The 12,244-nt window shown below is 48.0% G+C and overlaps 5 protein-coding genes across 5 annotated transcripts; 4 read left to right on the forward strand and 1 right to left on the reverse strand.

Moving 5' to 3' along the window:
• The first annotated feature begins 3,362 nt into the window (after positions 1–3,362).
• On the forward strand, positions 3,363–4,671 carry M431DRAFT_151268 (hypothetical protein). The gene is made up of 2 exons (XM_024912835.1): positions 3,363–3,833; positions 3,913–4,671. The coding sequence occupies exons 1-2, from the start codon at positions 3,447–3,449 to the stop codon at positions 4,600–4,602; spliced, it is 1,077 nt and encodes a 358-aa protein (XP_024770644.1). The 5' UTR covers positions 3,363–3,446; the 3' UTR covers positions 4,603–4,671.
• On the reverse strand, positions 4,583–5,977 carry M431DRAFT_19737 (hypothetical protein). The gene is made up of 4 exons (XM_024913280.1): positions 5,826–5,977; positions 5,657–5,758; positions 5,442–5,602; positions 4,583–5,385 (listed from the first exon to the last, which is right to left on the reverse strand). Exons 1-4 carry the CDS (start codon positions 5,902–5,904, stop codon positions 4,621–4,623), a joined length of 1,107 nt encoding a protein of 368 aa, XP_024770645.1. The 5' UTR covers positions 5,905–5,977; the 3' UTR covers positions 4,583–4,620.
• A 570-nt stretch (positions 5,978–6,547) lies between these two features.
• Positions 6,548–8,511, forward strand: M431DRAFT_485665 (hypothetical protein; the record flags this gene model as incomplete). The annotated part of the gene is made up of 8 exons (XM_024916309.1): positions 6,548–6,817; positions 6,874–6,957; positions 7,038–7,202; positions 7,262–7,349; positions 7,433–7,496; positions 7,550–7,617; positions 7,669–7,897; positions 7,962–8,511. 8 exons carry the CDS (start codon positions 6,548–6,550, stop codon positions 8,509–8,511), a joined length of 1,518 nt encoding a protein of 505 aa, XP_024770646.1.
• A 796-nt stretch (positions 8,512–9,307) lies between these two features.
• Positions 9,308–9,636, forward strand: M431DRAFT_248881 (hypothetical protein). Its single transcript, XM_024913764.1, has one exon. It carries the CDS (start codon positions 9,355–9,357, stop codon positions 9,529–9,531), a length of 177 nt encoding a protein of 58 aa, XP_024770647.1. The 5' UTR covers positions 9,308–9,354; the 3' UTR covers positions 9,532–9,636.
• Positions 9,637–10,589: 953 nt separating this feature from the next.
• Positions 10,590–11,574, forward strand: M431DRAFT_485666 (hypothetical protein; the record flags this gene model as incomplete). Its single annotated transcript, XM_024916310.1, has 2 exons — positions 10,590–11,345; positions 11,419–11,574. The coding sequence occupies 2 exons, from the start codon at positions 10,590–10,592 to the stop codon at positions 11,572–11,574; spliced, it is 912 nt and encodes a 303-aa protein (XP_024770648.1).
• Between the last annotated feature and the right edge of the window lie 670 nt (positions 11,575–12,244).

Here is a 12,244-nt window from a genome sequence, read left to right on the forward strand (position 1 = left end):
CTTGTCTAATCTAGGCGCTGCATCCAATGGGGGAAGTGAGACGTTACATGTCGGCCCTCAATCGCGTGGACGGCATCCCGCTAGAAGCAGATGAAGGATCAAGTGACGGACCACCCGTCGTCGACACAGAGAATGGGAGAGCCGACTCAGCTTCTCAATGAAGAACTGGCGACGAAGGCGATTGGCTGCGTGGATCTCGCGTTCCTGGATTGCTGCTACACGGATCGGTAATTCGGCTACCAAGACCAGCAGTCTAGACTCAATCAGGGAGCTCTAGCATCGTGAGGCGTTTGAGGCCACGCTGCTTTTGTAAGGTAGGAGTGCCAAACCCGTTGCCTGTCTCACGCCCCCCAGAGGGTTAGAGGGGCTTGATACCTAGATTCCTCTCATGCGACCAGTTCAGTAACTCATGCCCGTTATCAGTCACTTCCAGCATCATTTTCATTCTTCACTCTACCTCTATGCATCCAAGCGTGTGCACGGGATCGATGCGGCATATTTACATCTGGGGTTACAACGGTTCTGAGGAAGCAAACACGATGGTCTTCTGCACACCTCGTGCTACCACATCAAATGTCACGCTGGGTCGCTGCTGTGGCTGCTGTGCATGGGTAACGGCTCGTGCAGAATGGCTCAGAAACGAAATCCGGGGTGCTTTGTGCCTCGTGGGAACGTCTCAAGTTACATGGGCTGTGGGTGTGCAGTGTATCGCGAGCCGGGTTACTTTTTTTTTTTTTCTCACTCCTTTCAAAGGCTTTGTGGGACCCATCAGATTCAAATCGCCAGAGTTTCTACAATTGTGATAGTTGAGGTCGGTTTCGGAGCAAATCTTACGGTACAAGGGCTGGCTGGCTATGTTAGTTATCTCGTCGACCCAACTGACCAGGGAGATGACTAGCTCACACAACGTCGAATGTGCTGTGGCTTGCTGTATCTCGACCAAATCTACAGAGCACAGATTATCACAGATAGACTATTAAGTGCTATTAGGATCTGAATCAGCTACTGTAATTGCATATTTACAGTGTGCTCCAATCCCTGGGCCGATGCGAGAGCTGGGTTCGGACGCTAGCAATCATTAGTTTGTCAAGCTGCTCTTTGGCTTTCGCGACACCAACTGATGAGGCGCTTAGGCATCCATTAGGAAGGCCCGAATTGTTTAGACGGCATAGCAGTGTAATTAGAAGAGAAATGCCCTCCATACCGCGACACGGCAAACCCGGCATTCTCTACAAAAAACATAAGGCATCAATATACTGTCTCTATGAAGCTTCGGACGAGTCTGCATATTACTTCCCTTCAAGCGACACTGATTTGTGACGTTTAAAAAGCAGCTATTGATGGTCATGTAACGACTCGACTGGAATGAATGTGATAGAGGCCCATGGGTATCTCTTGGTGGGAGGTTTATTAGACTAACGGAGCATCGCTCCAGGGTCCCCGGTTAAGACACCCCACGAAGACATGGGGCAGGATTCGTCTCTCGTTAGCAGGCTGATTAGAGAGAGCCGCTTACTATTGGTACGGAGTTTTGGCTCGTGCGGCTTCTGTCTTGGCCGATGAATATTATCCGCCCCGGCGCGAGCCTTGTGATGTTACATCCATAGCATCACCAAGCACCAAGTCCAGCCGGCACATGGTCACAGCAACAGCGGTGGTAGGAATGCATGGGCCTGTGACCTGCAGCAGCATCACACGCAGCGCGGCTTGCATGCAGCGAGCCACAGCTGATAACGGCACAGCGACCATGTCAAGCAAGTGCATGTGTTTGACGTCTATGGAGTACAGTCCCAGCATTTTGGGATGGTGACATGCACACGCTCTACTCTGGGTATACCGAATACCGATAGGGAATGTCTAGCTGTCTCGGCGCATCGGGAATAATGACGCTGCTCTTTACAGCATGCCATACCTGGACATGGCATAGATAACTGATATCCTTGCAGCAGCCCATGCTTGTCTTGCCCTTGCATCAATATGGAGTCAAAGTAACTGTAGGCCATGTTATGTGGGGGAACGTGGTTTATCTGCCTCATATTGAAGATAGAGTCTTGCGTATTCTCTAAGAACAGGATGGAGTGCTGTGCGTATAGGATAGAGCGCGCACCTTTCTTCTTTCGAGGATTCCGGCCGGCCGACGGGCGCTTCAATGATCCCCAGGATTACAACGTTCTATCGGTAGCTTACAGAGATGTGTAAGCCTAAATATGTTTTGACATGCCCAAATTGGCAACTGGCAAGAGAGGTTTTCGTGATCAAAAGCTCCCATCTGGGGAGAGGGGCTCCGAGCGAACTGGAATCAAGTTACCAAAGGTGGCTCGGAATGAATAACTTCTAAACTTGCTTTAGTTCACTAACCACTGATGAGAAGCGTGCGGGAAGAGTGACAGCCTGTTCGTCCAAATTTCTTGTTTGTCTTACTCAGCTCACTTATTGAAATAGCACCACAGACAGGGAGTTGTTTCAGCATTTCGAGGTGAAGAGCTCATGCAAAGTCATCTACACTAGAGATTAGCACTAAACTCCGGATAAGCAGGTGATCTAGTAGAGAATATCTGACCATCAGCCGGTACACGTTATTTACCATGTTGCACAACCCGGTTGTAACAACAAAGAGTAGCAACTTGCCTAATCTGAAGCTAGGTCTCTATTTAAGCAATAGGGCTATCCCGATGAATGATGGCACGGTCGAATGATCCGCTTGGATGGTAATAATGTTGGGATCTGCCATACCGTTACACTAACAGGGCAATGGATTGGACCAAATAATGGCAGCTGGAGCGTTTAGAGTGATGGAGTCTGCTGGTTATAAGAGGTCGAGCGCTACAGTGGACCAGATTAAAACAGTCGGCTGCCAGCCTCAACTCCGCAGGTACCAGCGCCATCGCTCACCAGCATGCAGCAGATGCGAAAACTGTCGCTGACAGCAGGTTGAGCTATAGTAAAGCCCGTATTGAAAATAATTAATATTTTATTTCAAAATGTAGTATACCAGCTGGAGGAGTGAGGAGATTTAGTGTACCGAGATTGAGTTGCGCATCGACTACAAAGTACATGACCTGTAAACAAATGAAGCCTCCCACAGTAGGAAAACAATAGTGCAGCTATAGCAACAGCGGATGGACATGCTCATTGTACGTCTATAGAACTGATTCTCTGTACGTTAAACATTCCTTCTCTTTGACCAAGAGGAGGTTCAATGGCTCAACTCTATTGACAAGCTTCCGGGTAAAAGATCAACACGGTCCGTACCGGATTTACATAAGCCAAGCACGCCATCTTACGTAGAGCGTCCGTCAACTTCACAACAGCCGATTATACGCAAGCTAACTCGGTTACTCGGAAGCTTCACTTCACTGTCTTGGGAATACAATTTTGAGCCTGACAATTTGGCGAAGCTTTCACTGTTCTCATGACGAAAGTACGCCGTCAACTGTACCGAAACAATGACAGCCGCTACCACTAACTTTCAAGAGATTCCCGTAATCGACCTGGCCCTGGCAGATGACCCCAAGACGCTTCCAACCCTTCTCAGCGCTCTCCGCGTCGCATTAATAGACATAGGATTTCTCTATGTCTCGAACCACAAGGTGCCTTCCCAAGTGATTCAAGATCTTGTGGACATTCTTCCAAGACTATTTAGCCTACCCGATGACGCAAAAAGCAGGATTGCCTTGGAAAACTCTAAGCATTTTCTCGGTTACAGCGCTGTAGGTAGCGAAACTACAGCGGCAAAGGCCGACGCAAGAGAGCAAGTGGAATTTGCAACAGAGTTGACTGCTGTATCTGATCCGGATGCTCCTCTTTACGAGAGTCTAAGAGGCCCCAATCAGGTGAGTAGTAGTCAAACCCACCGATGTCGGATGTTATCTCATGCAAAGTCTGTTTAAACGCTAACTCACTGCTGTGTAGTGGCCATCTGAAATACCGGAACTCAGACCTGTCGTGGATAAATACATTACCGAGTTGACTCTACTTGGAGAGCGATTCCTTTCTCTTGTTGCGCAAGCACTGGACTTACCCAAAGAAACATTTCACTCGTTTCTCTCGGATCAGCACCGACTCAAGGCTGTACATTACCCTGCCGCTGCTCCTGATTCGGGCATCACTCAAGGCGTTGGCCCGCACACAGACTCTTCCGGTTGGTGGACATTTCTACTTCAGGCGTCAGAAAAGCATGTCAGAGGACTGCAAGTTCTCAACAAGACTGGAGATTGGATTGATGTCCCCGTGCTTCCAGACACGTTCGTGGTAAACGTCGGTCAGGCTTTTGAAGTCTTGACACACCGCACTTGCAAAGCCACTATCCACAGAGTACTCGCAACCCACGATGAACGATACAGCATACCCTTTTTCCAAGGCGTCCGACGAAATCTCACCAAGAAAGAAGCTATTGAGTCCTTTCGAGAACACTTCTCTTCTTTTGAACCAGATGCAGGCACTGAATCAGATGTTGGACGAGCGGTCGATTCACCATTTTTACGAGGCAAATACGATACGTGGGGGGAAAGCCAGCTGAGAACCAAGATTCGGAGCCATCGGTCCAACGGACAAAAGTTTTACCCTCAAGTGTACAAAAAATACGTCGAAGATGATGCTTAGATGTACTATGTAATGTATCTAATCATAATATTTGGCAGTAAGTCCACCGACAATCGTCTGCTCTCCGACTTCGCTTCTTGGCTGGTTGTCTTTGGCCACTCCCTTGGCTACTCTTGCCTTGACCCATTCTCCAGCTGTAATTCCAACGGCCCCAGTGTCTGTGACTTTGTCATAGCCCAGGCGTTCCAAAACTGTGCTAGCAACCGGCTTCAATTCGGTGCTGTCTTCTGGTCGGACGAAATACAAAACACCAAGTCTGTCTACCTCTTGCTGATCAGGAGGTGGACGGACAACCCTATGAATGGAACTTTTCAAGAATCCGTTTGTTAAAAAGTCCAATGAGTCTGCGAGATTGACAGTAATGCTCTCTGGGTACGGGCGGACCCATCGCCAGTTACCCTCTGGTGTTCTGACCTGGAGAGCAGAAACAGGTTGACGGAATAAGAGCGTCAGGGAACCGAAGTCCGTATGTCCCTTTACCCAGACGTTATCCAAAGCCTGGTTCTCTTCTGCCGAGCGAGAATGGTAAATCATGTACCGCAGATGACAATCGGACTTTTCCTCATAGCGATGGCAGTTGAGAAAGTAGTCCTCTGGTAGCTCCAGTACAATTGCACAGAGAACCAACAGCTTTCCCGCAATATTGTTGTGAATGTGCCGAGCAAACTGCTCGATTTCATCGCGGTGTTGGTTGATGATCTCCGGTTGAGGGCGTTCATACGCTGGTATAAACTTGGGTATGTTGTAGATCTCTGTATTGTCAAAAATTCCAGGAGCGACTTCCTTCACATATAGTCATTAGCAAAAAGGTAAAAATGTAGCTGATGCATATTTCTTACTCGCAATCCCAATGGCTTGTAGCCGTTGTAGCCTCCTTTCTCTAGCTCAGCACGGAACTGGAGCTTTTCCTCCATGGGCAAGTTAAACACCTCTTTGCCTATAGCAAACTGTCGATCAACAGCCTCTTGGCTCAACCCAAAGTTGGTAATGTAAAAGAATCCTTCGCCAGATAATCAGCACCAGCAAAGGCAGCGATGGGGGTTAGACAGCCTACCAATCTTCTGAATGGCGTCATGGAGCTGCTTCGCAAGGCGCTCTTTACCACCTGGTTTGTCAAACTGAGAGAGATCCAGAGTAACTAGGTCGGCCCATTCCACTTTCAACATAAATAAGCAACAGATCTTTAATTTTATTCTGCAGAAGGACTCAAGCTAGTTTCTTACGTTCATATTTTGTTTCCGGTATCTGATGATACGTCGGGATATCATTAGATCCCAGGACCGGGGTTGCTACTGCTGCCATCGTGATTTAAAGTCAGTTAAAAAGATCAGAGATAATGTATAATTCTGCCCTGCGTTTCAGCGTTTCATTTACGACTCAACAACCGCTTCCCATTGAGGGCATCTCAGGTGGGGGCATACTCAGATACTTATAATATCCATCATGCGCTCATGATAGCGTTTGCAGCGCTTGTGTTCCCCATCCTCGTTTCATCTCCCCCACTAAGTTTTCGTACGATTTGTAAGTTTGGTTACTTGAGATCATAGATCTTGCGTGATCATGCACGAAGATGGCGAGCTCACTTACCCCGAAGAGGGGTTGAGATCTGACAGATGAGCGCGCATGATATGCATAGATGCACCGGATATAACGTCAAAACGGCTGAAGTCTGATACGAATAATTGTCAACTGCCGATATCAAACTGTCTTGTCCGTGATCGCTGGGAATATTGTAGACTGTTGTCCGCGATCGTTGTGTATTGCAAACTAGCTCTGCAGTACGTGCTTACAGGGGTTTCTGGCATAATCAGTAGTGCTTCTCTCTTTTTTTAGAAGATTGAAAGTATATGTAAATCTTTAAATAGTAAATGGTACATAATTGGGACGGGTAACTGTTTAATCATTGCGCGGTATCTGTTGTACGACTTTTTGACAAGTACACAAAATGGCGGGCAGCAAAGGTTCTGATGAAGAGATCCAAACCAGTACTGTTTCAGTTGAATCCGATGAAAGTATTCAAGTTCACTATGCAAAGCGAGGAGAGGAAATCTCCAATCTTCCTCAGGAAGACACTATCGATGGCTTCCGGTCAGATATGGCTGGGAGAACTCTTCTCACAGCTGAGGAAGAGAAAAAGCTATTAAGACGCGTGGATTGGCATTTAATGCCATTGTGCTCACTTATTTTCTTGTTTAAGAATTTAGACTCTGACAATGTAGGCAACTACTCCGCATGTGTGTCACATCACCAGTTAACGTCGTGGTCCTTCAGGTCTCAAATGCACGAATCATGAACCAAGGAACTCATCAGAATATCATGACTCAGCTTGGCATGACATCCGATGAATACAATCTGGTAACAGTTTTATACTATGTATGACGTTACAATGTTTCTTCTTATTTGCACATGAGCGACCATTCCTAACTGTTCACCAGATTCCATACATTGTTGGAGAAGCGCCGTCAAATCTACTACTCAAACACTTTACGCCATCAAAATGGCAATCCAGAATCATCATTACATGGGGCATTTGTCTGATGCTGCACGCAGCAGTTCACAACAAGGGCGGCTTGTATGCCACACGGTTTCTGCTCGGCCTTGTACGTTGTTCAATCTCATCTCTCTCTTATGGAACCTACATCCTTACCAATGCCCCCAGGCGGAGTCCGGCCAATTTGCAGGTATTCTTTTACAGATGTGTTACTGGTATCGACCAGATGAAATGTCCTTGAGACTCTTGTATTTCTGTAAGTGTATTGTCAGCACCGCTGATTTGTGAATCCGGCTAACAAACGTGAAGATATCTGTGGGAACTGTTCGGGCATCATAGGTGGCCTGTTGGCTTTTGCCTTTGATCATGCATCAGGCTCACACGGGCTTTCAGGGTGGCAATGGTATGCTCTTCACTTTCAATCACTGGACGACACCGGCAAATAACACTACACAGGTTATTCTTGACAGAGGGTGCGATTACCGTTGCTTTTGGCATTGCTGTGTGGTTTCTTCTCCCAGATTGTGAGTTGTTTCTACCCAATACACATCACTAGGCTAACATGAGATTGTCAGTCCCGGAAACCGCCAGCTGGTTGACAGACAAGGAAAAAGCCTTTATACAAGCTCGGCTACCTGCAAATGCACCACGAGCCAAAGAACAGAACTTCAAGTTCAGTGAAATCGTTGACTCACTCAAAGATGTGCGACTCTGGTTATTTACGTTGATCTGGGCGATATATACCATCGGCACCAATGGCGTGCGCTTCTATCAGTCAACTGTGATTGCGAATTTGGGCTTCACGTAAGATCACCCGCAATATGCCTAATTAAATTCAATGGTCAAGATGGCTAACACATAAAATTAGGAATATCGCTACTGCACAAATTCTCAATATTCCGATTACGGCTACTTCCTTGATTGTGATTGGCGTCTCCGGAGTATTTGCTGACAGCGGCCGATATCCGAGACCGTTGTATCCTCTCGGGTGCTTATTAGTTATCATCGCCTGTTATGCTGTGTTGGTCGCATATCCCAATAACGCAGGGGTTTATACTGCTACCTTGATTGGCAACGCTTTCGCAGCAAGCTGGTATCCCCTTATGTGGCCCTGGCGAGTCCAAACCACGAGTAGAGCCACGGGTTCTGCATTCTCCATCGGTTTTGTTAATTCATATGGCCAGATTGGAGGTGCCATTGGGCCTCAAATCTTCAGAAGCAAGTATGCGCCTCATTACACGGTTCCTTTTGCTGTGGCCATGTCTTTGGTCGCCCTGTGTTTTGTCGTTACCACTGTTACGTGGTGGGTCACGCGGCATACCGAGAGAGACACGAGGAGGCTCAAGCTGGCACGCAAAGCTGCGGAAGCCAGGAACGAGACGGTCTTGGAAGATGTGGTTGATAGAGACTTGCGCTAGTCTTGAGCATATCTTCAAATAAAACAACATTATCTAGTAAAAGAGAGTAGCGATGGAAGAAGACGGCTCTTTATAAATACATGATCTAATACGACTTGCTTCAGCGCACACCATATTCGCAGCCACATGCATAGTTGTAATGGCTGCCTTTCTCTTTACACGCCTTTTGCTGTATCAAATGCAGTAACATAGTCAAAGTGCAATACTGGACATGTTTTCGTTGTGTCAGATCTAATTGTATAGCAATTAATGACTGCGTCGGGACTTTTGACATAATCGCTCGGGTAGATTGCTCCGACGGTGAGATTCTTCATACAAAAGTTTAGCCTACACTGCAACGCTTCCCAGCACCACCCGATCAGTAGACGCATCGACAAGAAACTCCCTCCCAGAGTTCCCCCCACCCGACTGCAGCGCACCGCAGCTCTGGTAGGGAAAACAGTCCGACCCTCCCTTTTCGCCAAGAACAACGGAACGGTCCGAGCAGGCCCGGACTTCAGAGGCCTACCGAAGTTAGAGGCAGCGGAAAAACACCTAGAACTAATCGACGGCCTCCCCAGGTCCACCCTCCTTGCTTACTCGGACGGTTCACAGGACAAACAAGGCAACACGGGCTGGGGAGCCGTTATATACTATGATTTCAAAAGAACTACAGCATGCGGTCCCCTCGCCAACGCGGAGGTCTACGACGCCGAGGCGGTGGGCGCCTTCGAGGCTATAAAGCTAGCTAGGACGCGCGCCCTCGCGAACCCGGACATCCGAGAGATTCTACTCTTCTTAGATAACTCAGCGGTGGTAGATGGTATACTAGGACCAACCCCCGCCTCGTCCTAAGGAGCCTACATGGGGCTACGCCAAATCGCCCAGAAACTACTTCCACGGGTGACCACGAGGGTAGCCTGGGTCCCAGGTCACAAAGACGTACTAGGAAACGAAGAAGCCGACCGACTAGCAAAGGAGGGTTCAGAACTCCCTTGCCACTCGAGAAACTACTCTACCATTACCTTCATCAAGAGGTAGGTAAAAAAAAAACGCAGGGAAATACAGGACGACAACTGGAACGACAACTACCCAGAGTCCTACAAGGCAGGTAGATGGGGCCTCTACAAAGCCCCCTCTATGCCCCCGGAGCTACATCTCCCACGCCCAATCCTACACAGGCTGCTAGCCGAAAGGTCTAGACACGGGGACTTCATAGAATACCATGAGAGATTTAGATACGATACTAGGCCTACCTGCAAATGCGGGGAGCTAAGGACACAAGGGCACTTTGTAAAGTGCCGTATAGTAGCCCCTTTCCTCCCCGACGTACCGGAGAGGGAGGCGCGCTTCGGAACCACCTACATCTAATACCTCCTCGGTGACGGGGGGTACAAGGACTTCCAGAAACTAGTGGAGGAGACAAGCCCATACGGCCCCCCCCCCTACAGAAACAGATACGTAAAACAGATTGATATATCCCCATTTCCTTTGTCACATTGAAACGTAGCGAACGCCCGATCTAAACTCGGCGGCTCCTACCGTCCTAGTGCCCAGATGAGGACTTGTGTAACTAGATTACTTAGTGGACGTTAATAATAAAACAAACAAACAAACAAAACAAACAAACAACGCTTCCCAGCTCAATGTCAGGCACGAGATAATCGCCTAGAAAGGCAGTTTCCTATTATGGTCAGCACAGGTTCAACTAGACTTATTAACAAACTTGATTCAAGCGTTGTTGAGTAATCATGTCATGATAAATATCAGCGGCATCACTTTTGATTCGTCACTCCAATATTATTTTCAATGGCCATTTAATAATCTCGGCATATTGAATCCCCAAACGGCCACAATCCTACATCATGACCACGAGCAATGATGAAGAAGCACGGACCAACCCGAAGCAGAGGCAAAGCTATCCGAGAATGCCACAGAGCCGTTTACATGCGAGCACATCTTCGTTATGGTAGCCTTGGGATATAAATATCGGCGCTGTTGATGTATCACGATCTCCTCATCATCGCAATCATCAATCTCATCTCCAGCATCAGCATCATCACTTCTACCACAGGATAAAAAACGGGAAATAAAAAGACATGTCGACTCATCAGACAGCGAAAACGCAATTTCTCAAGCGGCCCAATGGCGACAGATTCGCATTCCGGCGACTGGGAGCGACTTGGGGTATCCCTCTTCTAATGCTGATTCATTATCGAGGCACAATGGACTTTTGGGACCCGTTGGTGGTCAACGGGCTTGCGGAACATCGCCCTGTGATTCTGATGGACTATTCGGGCGTCGGGTTCAGCACTGGAAGAGTGGCTTCGACGGTTGCGGATTCCGCGGATGATGTCTTGCAATTTCTGAGTCTCCTTGGTGAGAAAGAAGTTGATCTCCTCGGTTTCAGCATCGGCGGCTACATTGCCCCCATGGTTGCTCTGAATGCCCCTGAGGATATCACCGTGAGAAAGCTCGTCATTGCCGGAACAGGCCCAAGCGGCGGCCCTGATACCGTCATCAATTCTCCATCCCATCAAGATCAAGTCAACACTTTGGCTGGTGGGCGCGATCTAACACGGGACGACTTTGCAACTTTGTTCTTCCCTCATGACCTACGCGGCGGAGCAGCCCTGAACTCGTGGTTCGACCGAATTTATGAACGAAATGTGTCAACGAGCGGTGAGCAACGATCCAACTGGCTCAGTTTTAATTTCACAGACGGCGGAAAGGGAGTAGAAGCCCAAACGAATCTGGCCTCATCATGGCTTCTGGTGAATGAGACAAGAGGCCGCAACGGGTCGTATGATAGACTCCCTGGACTGAAGACGCCAGTTCTCATCACAAACGGAAATGTAAGAATCCATCAAGCTTAAATCCGGCATGATGCCTGTCCCACCCGCGCGCTAACACTGATGATTTGCTTAGAACGACTTCATGATCCCCACTCCTAACAGCTTTACTCTTCAACAGAGATTACCAAATGCGCAGTTGATCCTTTATCCAGACAGCGGCCATGGCCATCTTTACCAATATGCGAACCTGTTTGCCCGCCACGTGCTCGACTTTTTGCAATCCTACTAGCTGTTCAGCCTGAGCATCTCAGCCCCAGTATCTCAGCATCTCCAGTCCGACTGCAGGTATATTTTAGGCTTCAAATGTTACCCTGAGGATACATACGATCCGGCTGTTGTCCAACATGTGCTATGAAATGTATCTAGATATTTTATTCAATAGAAAATAGCTTCAATATATGTACTACATAGGAACCCCTTGGTATATATATCTGGACCTGACCCAGTGAGCATGAGTGCACAAAATTGTAGTAGATCCCGCCTCAAGCATCAAGGTATTTCCACATACAGCGACAGGTGGATTCCACTCCGTAATATGCCCAGCTTCATTCGATAGACTAGCATTCACATATCAGGGTCAGAGTTTGGAGACCATCAAGACCCTCAACAGCGCGTCCTTATTAAGCGGAACTTCTGGAAAGATCCACAAAAGCAGTGATTATGGCATCATTCCTGGGCTCCCACGTTATCAAGCGCGCGCCGGATCTCTGATCACTGATCTGCAAAAAGGTGTGGATATTACGATCTGAATAGCCAGTATCCAGAGCCCCGCGATAGTTGAAGCTTTGAGACGGTAGGCCTATATGCCGCCGAAGAATCATGGTAGATGAGCATCTCTCCCAGGTATCACGGCGGCAAATGTGGAATCAATCATTCAGGAGAACATTCAGACGTAAGGT

This window comes from Trichoderma harzianum, assembly GCF_003025095.1.
Source record: "Trichoderma harzianum CBS 226.95 unplaced genomic scaffold M431scaffold_13, whole genome shotgun sequence".
NCBI lineage: Eukaryota > Fungi > Ascomycota > Sordariomycetes > Hypocreales > Hypocreaceae > Trichoderma > Trichoderma harzianum.